The sequence below is a fragment of the Stigmatopora nigra genome, chromosome 13 (genome assembly GCF_051989575.1).
Source record: "Stigmatopora nigra isolate UIUO_SnigA chromosome 13, RoL_Snig_1.1, whole genome shotgun sequence".
Classification (NCBI taxonomy): domain Eukaryota; kingdom Metazoa; phylum Chordata; class Actinopteri; order Syngnathiformes; family Syngnathidae; genus Stigmatopora; species Stigmatopora nigra.
Window position 1 is genome coordinate 6,393,219 of NC_135520.1, and position 16,523 is coordinate 6,409,741.

At 39.8% G+C, this 16,523-nt stretch overlaps 1 protein-coding gene across 2 annotated transcripts in view; it reads right to left on the bottom strand.

Annotated features, from left to right (window-relative positions):
* LOC144205909 (thrombospondin-1-like) overlaps positions 1-6,177 on the bottom strand; it is a 7,764-nt gene extending 1,587 nt beyond the window's left edge. Inside the window, exons 1-21 of one of the 2 annotated variants that reach the window (XM_077730489.1) lie at positions 6,012-6,177; positions 5,833-5,929; positions 5,191-5,750; positions 5,041-5,119; positions 4,807-4,896; positions 4,594-4,703; positions 4,175-4,300; positions 3,879-3,975; positions 3,542-3,715; positions 3,286-3,462; positions 3,028-3,201; positions 2,668-2,948; positions 2,374-2,592; positions 2,178-2,285; positions 1,903-2,062; positions 1,680-1,798; positions 1,153-1,387; positions 845-1,072; positions 474-745; positions 299-396; positions 79-218 (exon numbers count right to left, since the gene is read on the bottom strand). In XM_077730489.1, coding sequence (XP_077586615.1) covers positions 79-218; positions 299-396; positions 474-745; positions 845-1,072; positions 1,153-1,387; positions 1,680-1,798; positions 1,903-2,062; positions 2,178-2,285; positions 2,374-2,592; positions 2,668-2,948; positions 3,028-3,201; positions 3,286-3,462; positions 3,542-3,715; positions 3,879-3,975; positions 4,175-4,300; positions 4,594-4,703; positions 4,807-4,896; positions 5,041-5,119; positions 5,191-5,750; positions 5,833-5,896 — 3,511 coding nt within the window. In that variant the 5' untranslated portion in view covers positions 5,897-5,929; positions 6,012-6,177. Of the gene's footprint in view, positions 1-78; positions 219-298; positions 397-473; positions 746-844; positions 1,073-1,152; positions 1,388-1,679; positions 1,799-1,902; positions 2,063-2,177; positions 2,286-2,373; positions 2,593-2,667; positions 2,949-3,027; positions 3,202-3,285; positions 3,463-3,541; positions 3,716-3,878; positions 3,976-4,174; positions 4,301-4,593; positions 4,704-4,806; positions 4,897-5,040; positions 5,120-5,190; positions 5,751-5,832; positions 5,954-6,011 lie in introns of those variants that run through there. The other variant, XM_077730490.1, reaches the window with a different exon arrangement.
* Positions 6,178-16,523: the final 10,346 nt, after the last annotated feature.

Here is a 16,523-nt window from a genome sequence, read left to right on the forward strand (position 1 = left end):
AAGTAAAACAGACAGTTGAGTGTAATGTTAAAAGTTTAGCAAGGAGCTAGCACAATATACTTGGATTTCAATCCTTACCTTTACATTCATATTTAAGGTCTGAGAAGTAAACCATCTCCTGAGAGAAAACGTACAACCCTAGACGTCCCCCAGCATAGGTTTTGTCAAAGATGTTTCCAGAGTCAGCCATTATTCTCTTTCCCTCGTACATTACCACTCTAAAAACAATTCACATATTTGATTTTTAGATACATTCAAATAACTATGTCAGAAACTTTTCGTGGTGTTTACAGCTTACCTAATAAGTCCACTCTTTGGTCTATGGATTAGGTGCCATCTGTAGGCAGTGAAGTCCTTCCAGCCAATGTTCTTAGGGTCATGCCACAGAGTACGAACCTACAAATCATTACCAATGTTAGAACGACTTCAATAATTGACTAGGTGGACCCGTTGAGCCATTTTTGAGCACTCACCTGTCCTGGTGTGTCTCCAGTGTGCCACAGTGCATTTCTCAGGTGCTCGCCAGGTCCAGTGGTGGAGTTGACTACTTTGATGGACAGGCCTGAGTAACCTTGAGCTCTCGTGGGAACGTTAGACCAGTAGGTCTGTGTGATCTGCTTCCACATGACCGTGTAGAATCGTGAACTTGATTGGTAGCCGAACACAAAACCAGCGTAGTCGTCATCCCGATCTGTGTTGACGAAGAAGGTTCCACTGAAGTCTACAGCGCTGAACTCATCATAACCTGGTTGGGAAAATAGTATACAATGTTTAGGTTGAAATATTTCTTAAATGGTTTGTAAGTGAATTCTTTAACGAGGTTTGTGAATATGCGGTAACGTACCGACAGCAATGCCTGGATCACAGTTGACAGTCTGTACTAATTCTTTGCCCTGATGTCTGACCACCCAGTTGGGATCAATCTGGGAGGTGCCTTTAGGATCAAGGGGAACCATCTGGAATCGGCGGAAGTCTGTTTCACTGATGGCAAAGTTCTCTGGGCAAACATCATAAATGTCTGGGATTTTGTCTTGGTCGAAATCGTCTTTGCACACATCGCCTCGGCCATCGCCTAAAACGAAAGGTAGACTTCATGAGAAACAAACTCGACAAATATGAGACATAAGTGTAGTGATTGAAGAATTGACTCACCATCAGAGTCCAACTGATCAGGGTTAAATGCCAGTCTGCAATTGTCCTTGTCATCGGGAATACCATCATTGTCATCATCATGGTCACAGGCGTCGCCCTTGCCATCCTTGTCGTGGTCTGCTTGGTTGGCATTGGGTATGTAAGGGCAATTGTCCAAATTGTTTTGGTGGCCATCGTCATCAATATCCTGGTTGTTGTCGCACTTGTCTCCCACAAGATCAGAGTCCGAATCAGTCTGTTAGAGAGAGGAATTTCTGGTTTTATGCCCTGAACACTGAGTGACTTATTGTTCAGTATGAGATGTGATTATCTGGATGGAATTTGAAAGCAGACCTTTGTGGTACGGTATTTAAACAATAACTGAGCTACTCAATTCACATTTGGAAAGAAGTTGGATGAGGATGATACATTCCTCTCAATTTATAGCATTTATGGCTTCCAGGCATATCCTTACTGTTTTGTTTCACAGCACACCATTGAGTTATGCTAAGAAATGAATAATGTAAAAATGGAAGCTGATACCTTACCTGATCAGGGTTATGCTCGAGAGGGCAGTTATCACAGTGGTCTCCCACCCCATCCCTGTCTGTATCTCTTTGGTCCACATTATAAACATATGGGCAGTTGTCATTCTCATTCAGAATACCTGTTGAGTTGAAGCATATAGTTGTGTTAGTCTATATGTAGCCAAGCCAATGTTTCCTTAAGACCCTGGGAAGTTTTGCAATTTAATAAAAAATGGTCACTTACCATCACCATCAATATCCACAGCACAGGCATCCCCTTCTCCATTATTGTCAGTGTCGGTCTGGTCAGTGTTTGACTCATAAATACAATTGTCACAGCTGTCACCAATATCATCCCTGTCTGCATCATACTGAGCAGGGTTGTACACTCTTGGGCAGTTGTCCTAAAAAAATATCAAGACAATGCAATACATTTGTTAAAAACACAACTCCGCAATTTTGTATTATTATTGTTTCATAAGGCTGATTTGTATTTAATACCATGTTGGAATGACTCACCCTATCATCAGGAATACCATCATTGTCATCATCTTGGTCACATTCATCACCACGGCCATCCTTGTCATGATCTTCCTGACCAGAATTGGGAAGGTTGGGGCAGTTATCCTGCAAAGAAAGCAAACAAAAGCAATTAGGGTTCGCTGTTTTACATTTGTTTTCGGCCTATTGTATTGCACTAGTAGTTTGTGGTTACCTTCTTGCAATGGTAGGTAGCATTGGCCACACATAACAGGTCAGAGTTGGGCCAACCATCTAAATCAGTATCCTCTCCACAGATACGGCCATTGCCAGCATATCCTGGCCTGCACTCGCAGCGGAACATGGACTCGGAAAAGACGCCCAAGTAAATGCAATTGGCGTTCTTGTTACAGTTGTGGCTACCGTCTCGGCATGGGTTACGTGGTTTGCAAACCTGAAAACAAAACATGTCCGGATTTGAAAAAAGAAACAGATACATAATTGCCAAAAAAAAGAAAATAATTCAAACCTGTTTTTTCGCAGTAGCTTGCTCCACTCCCCTTCCAAACGGTTGAGGCCCCGAGTAACGAGTGGGGCATTGCAGGCAGTTGTAACCTGGCTCTGTGTTCTCACAGCGATGGATGCCATTGTGTGTAAAGCAAGCATCAGGGACCTCTTTGCACTCGTCAATATCTTTGCAGGTGATACCATCTCCCTTGTAGCCAAGTGGGCACCTGCCACATTTGAACGATCCATCTGGGAAGCTGATACACTTTGCGCCAGAGAAGCATGGGTTGGAGAGGCAACCGTCTGAAAAAATAGTTTGGTGCTGCTTTAGCAGTGTTGCAGACATAATTTCTTTATATAATTTAAAGAAAATTCAGTTTACCAATGGGACAATCTTGTTTGTTGCACACTTGAGACACAGTGGATTCACCAACACAGTCCTTTCCACCGAATTTGGGAGGAGGATCAGAACAGAGACGTTTGCGGTTCTGGATGCCTCCGTTGCATGTAACAGTGCACGTATCCCATGGTGACCAAGGTCCCCAGCCTCCATCGACTGAAAGTTTGATCAATTACAACAATCAAATTTAGTTTTTCGTCTACACTTCTGAGGAATTTTTTAACGTAAACTTGAGCTTACTGGGACAAGCTGACTTTTGGCAGGTTTCAGTTTGCCGTCCTTCTCCTCGGCAGTCCAAGCCACCCATCTGGGGTGTTGGAGAGTTGCACAGGCGTATGCGAGTGATAACCCCCTCTCCACAGCTCACAGAGCATGAGGACCAGGGAGACCAATGGCTCCAACCGCCGTCTTGTTTGACTGCGAGTGCCAGATAAAACAATTAATTCCTCCGTCCGTGGTGCTTAAACAGATAAAAGTGAATTGAAGTATTACTCACAGCGTTTGTCACATTCTTGGGGGAAGCAGTCGCGGGTTTGAACCGATGTTCCCTCACAGTTGCTGTTGATGCGATCGCAAGAGCGTCCACGTTGCTGGATGCCACGACCACAAGTTACTGAACAACGGGTCCACTGAGACCAGGGGGACCAGTCATCTTCCGCAGAGTCACTTGCTGTTAAAGGGGAGGTGGTTTGAAAACATTGGCCTTTTGGCAGACAAGCTCAATAGTATCGATTTGACCTTATATTAAATCAAGAAAAATCATTTTATTATAGAAAAATTTAGAAATTTTGGCTCGAGAACATCACTTTATCTGAAGAATGACTACTACTTACGATTTCCACATCTTGGACAGCATTCTCCTTCTGGAACAGTACCGTTGGCGCAAGGAATCAGTGGGCATGAGATCTTTCGACACACAGTGGCGGAGTTCTAATTGGAGAGACATGACAGGTTTCACGTTAAATTCTATGGCTCGAAAACTCTTGTTTTGTTGATGTAAATCATTTCCCTAATGCAGCAAAAACGCCCTCCTGCTTTCCTCTCAAATAGTTATTGGTGCACTTGCTTATTTAATCTCTTTTTATAGTGTGTGGTCTGCAGTAGTAAATGCATGTGTAAATTCACGTACCTGGCAGGTACACTCAGTGCAGGCGTCCACGGTCCACTCGTCTCTGTCATTGTATTTAATACCATTGTGGATGCAAACACTGCTTTGCAGCTCCATTTCATCTCGAATCTTGGCGGTAACATCGGTCTGCAGAAAAAAACAGATTGAGTGAGGGGTGGGGGGGTGGTTGGGCGTCAGTAGGGGACCAAGGATGGAAAACTTTGGTTTTGCCAATGTTCCAGTACAAATGAATCACTATCTGACATAATAATTAAGACATAGCCTGCCTACTGAATCAATGTAAATATAAGCATTATAGTTCTGTATTCACAAGGTTCTCATTAGGAACTTGGCCACAAGCCTGGAACGGCAGGGACAAGTGGCACTGGAACATGCTAACTTAGATGCTTACAGACAAGGAGTATTTCTGCAGCACTTACCACGTCACGCAGCTTGTTGGTCACGTGCTTCACCACCATGCCAAGGCTGCGCACCTCCTTGAACAGGCCTGCTATGTCCTCGCAGGTGAGGCCGCAGAATGAATGGAAATCTGCATGTTGTGAAGAACCCAAATAATGATGAAATATGCACATACAAACAATCTAGGTTTGGCGATTACCAAGAGATCTAACCGGCTTTGGAAATGTTCTCACCTTTAGATTTGTGGCCTGTGTAGTCCGTTCTGATGGCAGGGCGGGAGCCGTTAACTGGGCTTTCCAGAGTTAGAACATCAGTCAAGGCAGCTGTGGGTGGGAGCACAATGCAGGCTCAATATTGTTTTTGCACATAGAATTATTTGTACTTTTCAGTCCACGTCTTTGCTCGATACAGTAAAAACTTAGACTAGACCAACTTCTTACAGGTATGCAAAAAAACTTATTCCTTACCTCCATTTTGGCATCCCTTGTTTCTCAACACAGTCTCCAGTGATGTCCCAAAGACAAATCTCACATTCTGAAGCACTCCCTTTAAAAGCAAAGAGAATCATTTAGAAAAAAACATTGCAACAGTTACGAAATGATGAACGAAGACCTTACCATAAATTTGTCTCTAGTTGCTCCCTTCCCAATCTTAAGCCTGGCAATGTCTGCCATCTCGTGGGTCAACACTTTCTGGATTGGTTCGTCCATCTCGGACACGTTGATTTCCTCACAGCCCACATAGAGTTTTACTCGGTCTTCCTGGAAGAACAGTGTGATGTTCTTCCAGTGTCCTGTAGCTAAAAAGGCTTCCTCGATGGACACCAGCTGTTGCTGGTCACCGGTGGAGTAGGAGACGTCCAAAGTGTTGGCTTTGCCATTGGAGATGATCTCCAACACGGGACCTGAGCCGTCTTTCCGCTCGACAGTTAAGAGGCTTCCTCTGTTCCTTTTGGACTGTTTCAAATTGACCAGGAGGATGAAGCCTCTCTCCAATTGGATGGAGTCAATGAGGTCCCCGAAGGAACTGTCGGGGACCGGCGGGATCAGGTCTGCGTTCAGAACTTTGTACGCAGGGCTGTACGGGTCAGCCCCTTTGACCAAAGTCACGCCATTATGCTTCTTGTCAACCCGCACCAGATCGAATAGATCATAAACACTGTTGTCATCGCGGCTCTCTGTGAAATAATGATGCGCACCTTTTAAAAACATTCAGAAATGGAAAACGTTTCCATTTGATTCATTTGTCTGCATTCTCACCTGCAAAGATTTTCCCTTCGCAACTCCAGAGCATCAACAGGAGGAAGATGCCACGCAGCATCATCTCTTTTACCCAAAGGCAACACTAAAATGAAGCCTAAAAAAAATCACACATTACGTTTTTGTTCACCCAAATGTATCAACTTAGAGTTTTACTTAAATATAGGGACAGTACTCACCTTAAAAACTGAAGATTCCTTGAAAATAAGAGTTATTTGGATGAAAAAGATGTCCTGTGGATATTTATCCCTTTTCGTTGAGGCACGAGTCAAAAAGTAATTGACTTTTTTAAAATTTTCTAATTAATGCTCTCAAGTTTGATTGCGCTGACTGCCTGTTAGGGTGCAAGTAGAGGCTATTTGAAGGCTTGAGAGACATTCCTGAGGCACTGGCTCCACCAATGAGAGGCCAGAGGGCGGACCCTGGCCCTCTTACCTCACAGCTAGACGCAGTCACATCCGAGACGCGCACAAAAATGCATTCCACAAGCTCAGCGGACAAATATTCCATCTACTCAGACATGCCAGTTCTGTATATGTGTGTGTGTGTGTGTGTGTCTGTTAGGGGTGCGGGGGTGGTTCCGGTCGAATAGATCCTTTTAAATGCTTATGTGCTATTATTAACATTTGTGGGCCCCTATTATCTTGAGACTTTATAGACTGGGCATGTATTTTTCTAAAAGATAAATATATACATGAAAGATAATGTATTTATTTTTTTGAAAGTATATATATATATATACTGTTACAATTTTTCTTCATGGATGTTTTTAATTCTGTTCGTTTTAGCTCCCAGTTTACAAACTGAGGGGACTTAAAAGTAGTTTCACATTTTGTTATTTGTTAATTTGGCCACCAGGTGACTCAGTGAGCAATTCAATGAGATGGAACTCATTTGAACAGAATTATAAATATATTGGGTTGTAAAATAAACATAACATGCATAAGATTTATATAAATGGATGAATTAATATATATTGAAATTCAGCTAGCCCTAAAATATTGGCTGTTTTTTATTACAATTAATGATACTTTAGAGCATAAATTAAAATTAAGAAAATAAACTATATCTTAATCTTAAAGTGTAAAATGAGTCAAAATGATGAATCTGTGAGAGCTCACAAGACAATATTACTTAAAAAATAATTGAACTTGATGTTAAAGGATGTTTTATGATATATATAGTTAATTGTAAGTAAAAATGTGTTCTCAATTGCTTTTTATCTAGGAAAAGAATGATTACATATAGTCATCCGTAATTAATCAAGCTGATTTAAAACCCATGTGTATAGAACAGTACGAATGTGTGCAAAGCTGTTGGTCAGGATCAAAATCACACTTCAAGCGTGTTTAAAAGTAGGTTAAACAGAAAACTGTGACTAAAGACACCTGCATACAAGTTGTAGAGGCCAAATGAAGTGTTAGAACACAGTTCCCAGGTCCAAAACTGTGAATCCACTGGAAAATATTGTGGAGGAGGGTGCAAACCATTTAGACCCTTGGAAACTCATGTTTGCTGATAACAGCCAGGTGGGGCGACGCTGTGACCTCACAGCGTGGGAGGAACAACCGACAAGACAGTGCTAGAGCGCCAAAGAACTGATGAATACCCGGTAGGCCGAGCCAACGACGGAAACGGACCATAGATAGCAAACATTTGCTCCTGAGTGTGGTTCATACAACTTTCTTCCTTTTGGACCTGTTCTCATGTTGAAATGATTGATTCATTATACTTAATTTCCAGCGTATTGACGTTTGTTGACTTGGATTGACAGCTGAGGTTTTTTTTATTATGTTGCAATTGCTCTAATAATTAAAACTTCAAACCTTAGAAACCATTTCAAACATGTATTGTGAGTTTGCCTGCAGCAGAAAGTTGTTTGAACTTTGGAGTTCTAGGCCCGCCACTCCCGCTTTGTGACAGCCTGGGGGAAGCCTCGAACACGTATCGGTTCAGGTAAAACAAACGGCCAAGTCTCGACAGGGATAGTGGAAAAAGTGTGTAAGAGGTGTCTGTAGCTCTTTGTCAGTGACTCACATGAGCCAGATCACTGAAAGATAATCAATCATAGCCATTAGTGGCGCACTCAGTCCTCATTTAGATTACGGTGCTTTCACTTGTCGTCACGCAATAGTCATACAAATGACCAAAAATATGCTTATATTGGACCCGGTGCGTGAGTGGTTGGTGTGTTGGCCTCACAGTGGTGGACCTTGGGTTCAAATCCAGGTTTAGACCTTTTTGTCTGGAGTTTTCAGGTTCTGTGTTTCCTCCCACATTCCAAAAGCATGCATGGTAGGCAGATTGGACACTCTAAATTGCCCCTAGGTATGGGTGTGGGTGTGCATGGTTGTCCATCTCCTTGTGCCCTGCGATTGGCTGGCAACCGATTCAGGGTGTCTCCTTGTCTCGGGCTCGGAGTCAGCACCCTCTGCAATCCTAATGAGGATAAATGAGAATGAGAGAGATGCTTATAATGAAAAAAATATATATATAAGTAGCGATTTGTCAACATACCTCCAATTGAAAAGTTATCTTAAGTAACTTTGTATTTTGAGTAAACTCATTTTGAACATATCACATTGTGAATTGAAACAGATTTACATTTGCATGATCAAATCTGGGTTCGTGCATTGCCTTAACAGTTGTGGGGTCCATGGTTAGATCCCTGGGCGGTTTTCCTGTGTGTAGTTTGCATGTTCTCCCTGGGCTTGCATGGGTTTTCTCCAGGTACTCCTGTTTCCTCCAAAAACATGCATGGTAGGCCAGTTGAGTAGGTTGGTATGAAGTCAGCTGGGATAGCCACCATGATAATTATGCATTCTTATCTCTACTTTTATGTTGCTTTATGTGTGTATACACAGTCATAAGGGCCACTGCAACATTTTGCTGCAATACATTTCCAGTTTTTTTTAAAGGAAAGTATGTATCTGATTCCTAAATTGAATATCACTGTTTTTGTTTTCCCTGTAACTGTTTTCTTAGACCATAACCTCACTGTTACACAAGCCTATTTAGTAATCATTGCCCATATTATGGGCCATCATTCTGGTGTTTATGTAAGGGGACAAGTACTAAGCAAGTTAAAGATGAATTCATATTTGGAGTAAAATGTGTTCTCAAGAAATCTCTAGAGGACTGTTACCAGGAAATGTGTGAGACAAAAAGTAATTTCCCCAAGATATGCAGAGGCGTTGAGTTGGAAATATGTTTTATTGTTTTCTTGTTTGTGTGTGTGTGTGTGTGTGTGTGTGTGTGTGTGTGTGTGTGTGTCTGGCACATGCCTGAACAGTGGCCAGTGGCAATTGGGGAAATGATCTTATCTTTAGCAGAAGTTCGTCACCAATTTTGGAAAAGAGAAAAGCATAAAACAAGCTTGCTTTTGTCCATCATGAGTCAGAAAAAAATCCGTATTTGCAGCCTAATGTACGTACGTACGTAAGAAAGAATGTGTGGATGAAAATGATAAATTAGTGTCAGTAAATACATTCAATCCAAGTGATTCATGTTGCGATTATGCTTGAGTGATGCACGTCTTCTTGTACATATTAAGCCATCCATGGAAAAACTTAAGTGTTCTTTGGTGATTGACACTAATAGTAATGTACTTGTACTGCAGTCCAAAAAAATGGATTCCTTTGACAAATGCATAGACAGGCAAGTTGTTATTTAAATGCACAAAGTGACCTAACCCTAACCCTTTGAATTTGTATTCTGTTTGCCATGACAACATAATTACAAAACAAACTAATTATAATTTGCAAAATACAAAAGATGAATAAGTGAGACATAAGACTGCAGTTGTCATATCAATGATGCAATAAATACTAAATAAATAAATCAATTCATTTGGTTTGGGCGTTAACATCGCCTGCAGTGGATCTCATACAAAGTCACCTGAACAAAGACAATTATGTAATAGTTGAAATGGTCTTATAATTTGTTAGGGAGTCTAAACATGACTAAATTGTGGTTTCAAGAACTGTAATTGCCAGATAAAAATGTGAAATTCAGTCTGACCTGTTGTTAGAATGCATTGGATGTCTGCAGCTGTCAATGGGAGTGTTAATGAAAATATCCTTCCTATATTAACCTCATAATCTGCAAATATGACATATACACCTGCATTTTTTAACACGAAATGAAGTGATTTGCAGTCAAATCAAGCATGTGACCCATCAAGTTAAACTAATCAGATTTTAAAGCCTAAGTGTACTTCTCCTTAAATAATTTGAGTACTTTAGCTACTGCTCCCAGTAATTCATTGCTTTCTGTAGTAATTGGGTGTTCTTCTCACTCCACCTTGACTACGTACACGTGTTTACTACCGTCCCTTCTACTATTTTGATCTCCCTGTCTCTACGCTCCCTCGGTTGCCACCCAACCTTGTATTTATTCTCATGATTTTCAATGTGACCTACTTTTCTATGAATTCTTTGAAGCCTTACATTTAACGATTACAAATTCCAGCATTTTATTGGAAAACGTGCCGACTGTCTCAATAAAATGAATTCTGGATATCTAGCTCACATGTGAGGGTTTGGCACTTAATTTTATTTTGATTGGAGACAGAAAAATTATCATGGACTGTCTGGAGATGATTTTTGCAATCAAATCATTTACTGTCGTTGAAATTCACACAGGCCCAAATCATCTGTTTTCATTTGTTTCAGTCATAAAAGGTTTTGAACGTCTACTACTGTCAATAGTACTGTAGAATAAGCATTCACAGCGACATCAGGGGAAGGCAACATGATATTATTGTAGCCTACTTGGATATGCAATGTCCATATTTTTGCAGATCCAAGGTTAGCATGGAGTTATTTTTTTTTAATGAACAAGCATAGTTAAATAAGATAAAATGACAAACTTTTCTTTGGAATGACCAAAATAGTCACTTGCCCTGCAAATGTTTAAATGTTTGTTAAAAAAAAATTCAAATGAAACTTGCCGCACATTTGGGTAAAAAAAGTCTGATTACATATATGTAAATATAACTATGATTTTTTTTCCTCTCCATATAAACCCATAATGATTGACTAGCGCCCATTTCTGGATCTTCCCCATCTCAACTCGGATAGACTTCAACACACCCGCGACCCGAAGAAAGCTTCAAAAAGTAAACATAAGGGTAAGTCGCCATCGCCAAGGGCATGTGAATGTCTTCAAGTTTTGAAATCAGAGTTCATGTGCAGTGTTGCTATGTTCCTGTCTGCAATATTACACTAGTTAGTCTGATTTATCGATATGGTACTGTGATACAACATGCCTCAACGCTTGAATTACAATAAGTGTTTGCCACAGTAATAATAATGAGGAAAAGAACGAGGTGTGGTAGTCTTGGCTCATTATTCTTTACGGCACAAAACCAACAACCTCAAGCTAAAAGGGATAGAGACCGACTCCTAAGGTTTCAGAAAACTAATCCTTCTGATCTTCAATGGCATTTTGCCATTGATTTGAGAATGGTTCTTCAATCTGGGATTTCTCTGCTGTAATATACTGAAAGTAGTATCAAGTAGTATTCCAATCTTGTGCAGTTTTCCCAAGTTTTGAAGATATTTGAGGATCACAAAGGATTTTTTTTAAACCGGCCCAAAACTTTGACATTGAGGGATGCCAAAGGGAATTCCTCCTGTTATTTAGATTACGTCTATCTGGTAATGAAAGTTTGTAAAAGAGAATCCCCAAAATGATTGGAAAGGTAAATCAAATTCCTTGACTGTTGCTGTCGAATAAAAACATTTGGGTTTGACATCAAAAGATGAAAATGAGACAACCAATTCAAGTTTATTTCCAGGTATTAAGAATACATCTGGATTTTCACAAAATCCAGAAGATGAAAGAAATGTATGCGTCCCCAAAACGCATATTTTTGGTGAGCTAAAGTATTGTAACAGATTCAAATCCCATAGAATTGACACACTTGGAATGGCAGTAGCTTCCCTTGTAAGGTTTTTGTACATTTGAACTGGACGACTGTGTATTTTGGGTACCCTTGTACACGATGAAGAATTTCTCCTAATGTTTGGTTACATTTCTATTTGGCCTCTATTTGCCTTCATCCAACTGTGCTGGAGAACAACTGTGAACATTTGTGAAAAATCGCACTTCTCCTTTGCAGTAAGAACATTCTTTCAGTTATAATGTGATGACAGGACATCCCTGCTGCGTAGGTCTGAACTTCATCACCCCCGGCACGCTCGTTGCGTGACAGGACATATGGAGGTAACTGTGTCACACTGGGGTTCATTTAAAATTCGCACACCACTGACCTACTTTAAATATGACCAATCATTTGGCTTTCCATATTTGACCTGAATAAAGTCAACTGTGATCATTAATTGTTGGCATCTTGCAGATAAGGACTGTATGTAAAATCCAGACCTCTTCTGACTATGATCTCATTTATGTGCTTATACTTAATATATCTGCGGTCCTATCTTGGAGATTCCTTACATTCTTACACGTGTTTTAGCTCACTGGAACCAGGTGGGTGTTTCATATTTTCCAGTAGCAGCATGGCACGGGATTGCCTTAAGCTATAGGTTCTTCCACTTCAACATATGCTGGCTGGAATTCCCTGTCTACACTGCACATGATCATGTTTGGCTCCTATTTCACAACCAATATCCCGGAGGTCTGTAATGTATATATTTAAGTATAGTTTGCGGGAAGTATGGATCAGTGCAAGACGAATTAGTGTGAATGATTTCTGCGCAGGCATACATTTCTTTTGCCTTTAGCCATATTATTTTAAATACAGTTGGATAGAAACTAAAGAGTATTGGAGTTTAATAAAATAATTCAATGGAGCTAATACAAGCACATTAAGCAATTCCACTGAAACCATGTTTTTTTTTACACACGTGAGGTCCTTCAATGTGTATTTAATATATTTGATTGACAAATAATCTCATACATGAGGAAGTTTCACATTAATATTTGCATTTCCCAGTTGAATTTGAGTGTTTTCTTCATCAGCTTTGAGATGATAGCTTAGAATACTGCACTTTTTGAGTGAACTTCTCATCTTCTTTAATCATTTTCTTGTAATTTAGTCCAATCATAAGAACACATTTCTTCCAATTGTATTCTGAGATGACACTGCAGTAGAGTCATCCATAATTTTAAGCCTTGATTATTGGCATTTTACATTTTTTCCAATTTTTTTGCATTAATTGCATTGCGTTTGCTGTCTATAAAAGTCACAATTGGCATTTTTACGTTAATTTAAAGCACGTGCAGAGTAAGTTAATGTCCGGTTTGATTTGCTCAGCCATTCCACGGCGCTTCTATTGGAAACTATTCAACGTTGCCTGGCGCAGTCTCTGCAAAGAAGCTAATGAACAACAGCAGCAAGCTCTTTTTTATTATCGTCTTTGTGCTTCATAAAGCACATTCCCTTTTATTTCCAGCTTCTCGTGCAACCCATTCCAGTCAGCGGCGAGACTTCGGCCAATGCTCGCTGCTCGCTTTCAAAGGCCTACATTCTACAACAGTATTTCATACATTTCCACAAACAATACAATTGATAAATCTTTTCTGACACCCATGCAAAAAAATCATCTGGGTGCTGTTTTTCATGTACCCAGCATTCACTTGGACACTTCTTAAGTATTTTTCCTCGCACACAAGTGTGTCTAAGGCCAGTTTCGGTGCCTGGGAATGCTGCCTAAGAATGTGCCAAACACAAACATTGCCTCGTCTTTATCTCCTAACTCTAGCCGACTCTGGCCTCAGTGAAGGGCAGTGACGCATTTTAAAAGGTCTTAAGAGTGTGATTTGTGGCAGATGCTGGGGGTCTTTAGAAAGAACACGTGAGCTAATATGATGGCTCGTATCCTTACATTTGATTTTTACAACTATGTGAGTTATTGCACTTTGCCCTAAGGTACTATAGAGTTTCTCGTTATATCTACTCGCTTATGCGTTCGCATCACTTTGATGCCATTGCATATGGTAAGGAAAAACTACAGTTACTGATGGACTTTTCAGCTGTCTGTTGAACATGGGAATTTGAGCCCACATGTCCACGATTGGTTCATTCCAATATGTATTCATTATTTATTTTGTAGGAGGACGATTGTTTTGTGATGACATTTTTTTAATCAACATTTCTAATATGAATGTCCTCACTTTGATTTCTTTAAACGAGATTTTTCTAAAATAGTTAGTTTTTATCAACTGTCTCGCTCTATTAAGTGCAACAATGTTATACAAATGATCTGAATAAGACAAATATTTATTTACCCTATTTTTAGTATTAGTCGCACCTGAATATAAGTTGCAGCAGCCCATGTAGACACAATGAAGAAGAAAAAAGAATATGTACAACTCGTATTTTTAGGATAGGCAATTTTCTATTTGATGGGTCTCACAACTGATGGTTCTCGAGCCAGAATTCTCACAGTGAATAGTAAAGTTTTCCATTTCCGACAAAGTTTTGGTGTTACTTCCAGTTATCGACAGGTGGGTGTTTTCTTGTTGTTGTCAGGTACTCGTCAATTCTGTGAACTCACAGCTTTCAACACACTCCATTTAGTAGCTGATTAAGATATACGTAAGATCCTGCCCTTTTGTAATTTCACATGTGCTTAACACATGTGGTGTATTGACTCAATAAACAAGCTAAACTTTAAATAGATTTTGCCATGAATAAAGATTGGGTGTATTTCCCCCTCATTTTACAGAATGACTAAAAAAAGGAACATTCTCAGAATAGTGGGAAAAGACGTCTCAGGTCATCCGTCTACAAGAGTTCCAGGAACCCTGTCTCCCCCTTCCTCATTCAAGCATGTCTTTCCATGCCACTCGCAATAATGGTTCCCTCCTCATCTCCAGTCGTAACTCTTGCTGTCATGTCTACGCATTAACTTACGGTAAAGCCTGAAATATGCACAAACTATGTCTTGAGTGGAACATGTGGAGATTCCAAAGTTCTTTGGTAGGGTCTGCCCGGATGTCTTTGGACAGGAGGGCTTCCCCCGATGGAAAAAAAAGAGGGAGCGAGGAAGGGTAGGGCTATGATGAGGTGATATTGCAGTGATTGACAGTAAAAGTCTGCTTTTTAAATATGGTAGGTGATATTCTCATTGTGGAAAAATTGACTCGAAACTCTCTGAAGTTAAGCCAGCAGCAAATATTCAAAAATACATTGATCTATTTGTACTTCACGTGTAGATCACTCCACAGCTGCATGCATCACTTTATATAACCTGTGTGTATTTTTTTCGACAATAAATCTACGACACGTGTTTTTATTCCACAGTAACGTGTTACTATCATAAAATTGCTGTTAATATATTAGAATTAAGGCCTGGCATTATGCTAGGAATACATAAAATGATAAATTAATATAAAGGAATCAGGGTAATTCAATTTAATTCATGGAAAAAATGGTCTTTTCTTGGATGGACTTAGTTTATTTTAGTTTAAAAATAATACATTTAATGAAGTAGACCCCTGAACTGAGTCAAAATGTTGACGATTGCTACTGGACACAAACTATGGATAAAGCACTCATTTCTGTGTACAGTAAATGAAAATGTTATGCTAAATTAGAAGATAAAATGTCTATGGAGTATTCTTTTCTTGGGTCAGTTGCTCATATTGTTTCCCCTTGATAACACCCAAGGTGTGAACAGAGTTGCAAACCCCCATATCAGAATTATACCTCAGAGAAAGTGCATAAACAGAAGCCAAGTGTTTTGTTTCCTTCAGGTTGCAGATGCCCTAGTGTCGTGACTGACATTTTCCGGCGGTTGTCCCTTTGGGAGGTACAATTCGGGGGTACATGCCTGCTGGGATGCAGAACCTCGCCAGGGTATATCATTTCCAGACCATGCAGACACACTAACGAGAGAGCAACAAAAGAGAGAGGGAGAAAAAAAAAACAATAGAGCCTCTTATTTGTTTCCAGTTTGTAAGGTATAACTTCCTTATTTGTGTTTTTGTAGACTGCAATTCGGTTCAAACGTACATATTCCTTCATTCACTAAGTAGGATGAGGGGAATTCAAATGGAATTTTCTGACATATAAAGGTAAATAGAAAACATATATGGTTACATAGAAAACCAATTAAAGGGAAAAAAATCCTATTGTTGAGTGTGTTTCATGGAGGCTATTTTTTATTTCCACCGGTTGAAGGATTTATGAGAATCCCAATTTCCTCCTGAGGGACTCTAGTGTTTCAGGGCCATGGCTGCAGCCTCTGTTGCCATAGTTTTGAACAATTGCTTTTAAAATCGTGTTAGACTTCACCCTACCTGAAACCAAACTACATATATTTTTTCATGATTTGGATCATTTACTAAATGTGACATATTCCACATTTTCTCACCAAAAAAATTAATAAATGCAGCACACATAAAAGCAAGCTTTCTCACAAACGTGTTCATATCAGTGTGCTGCATAAGGGATTTAAAAGGAATATGAATGAATGACATCATTGCTGGTATTGCAAAAAAAATGCGTATTTAAATGTTATTTTTTCCCCATATTTACCTCATCATTAATTAATAACCTCTCAATCTAAGGTTGCATTCTTAAACTCTATTTTAGTGCTCTTGTGTAAGCCTAACAACATAAAAAAATAATACTCAGTTCTAGAAATAAATAAATAACTGAAAAATAACTACATTTCCTGGTGTATCAACCAATCCGCTGTCATTCATGTCAGGCATCTGTT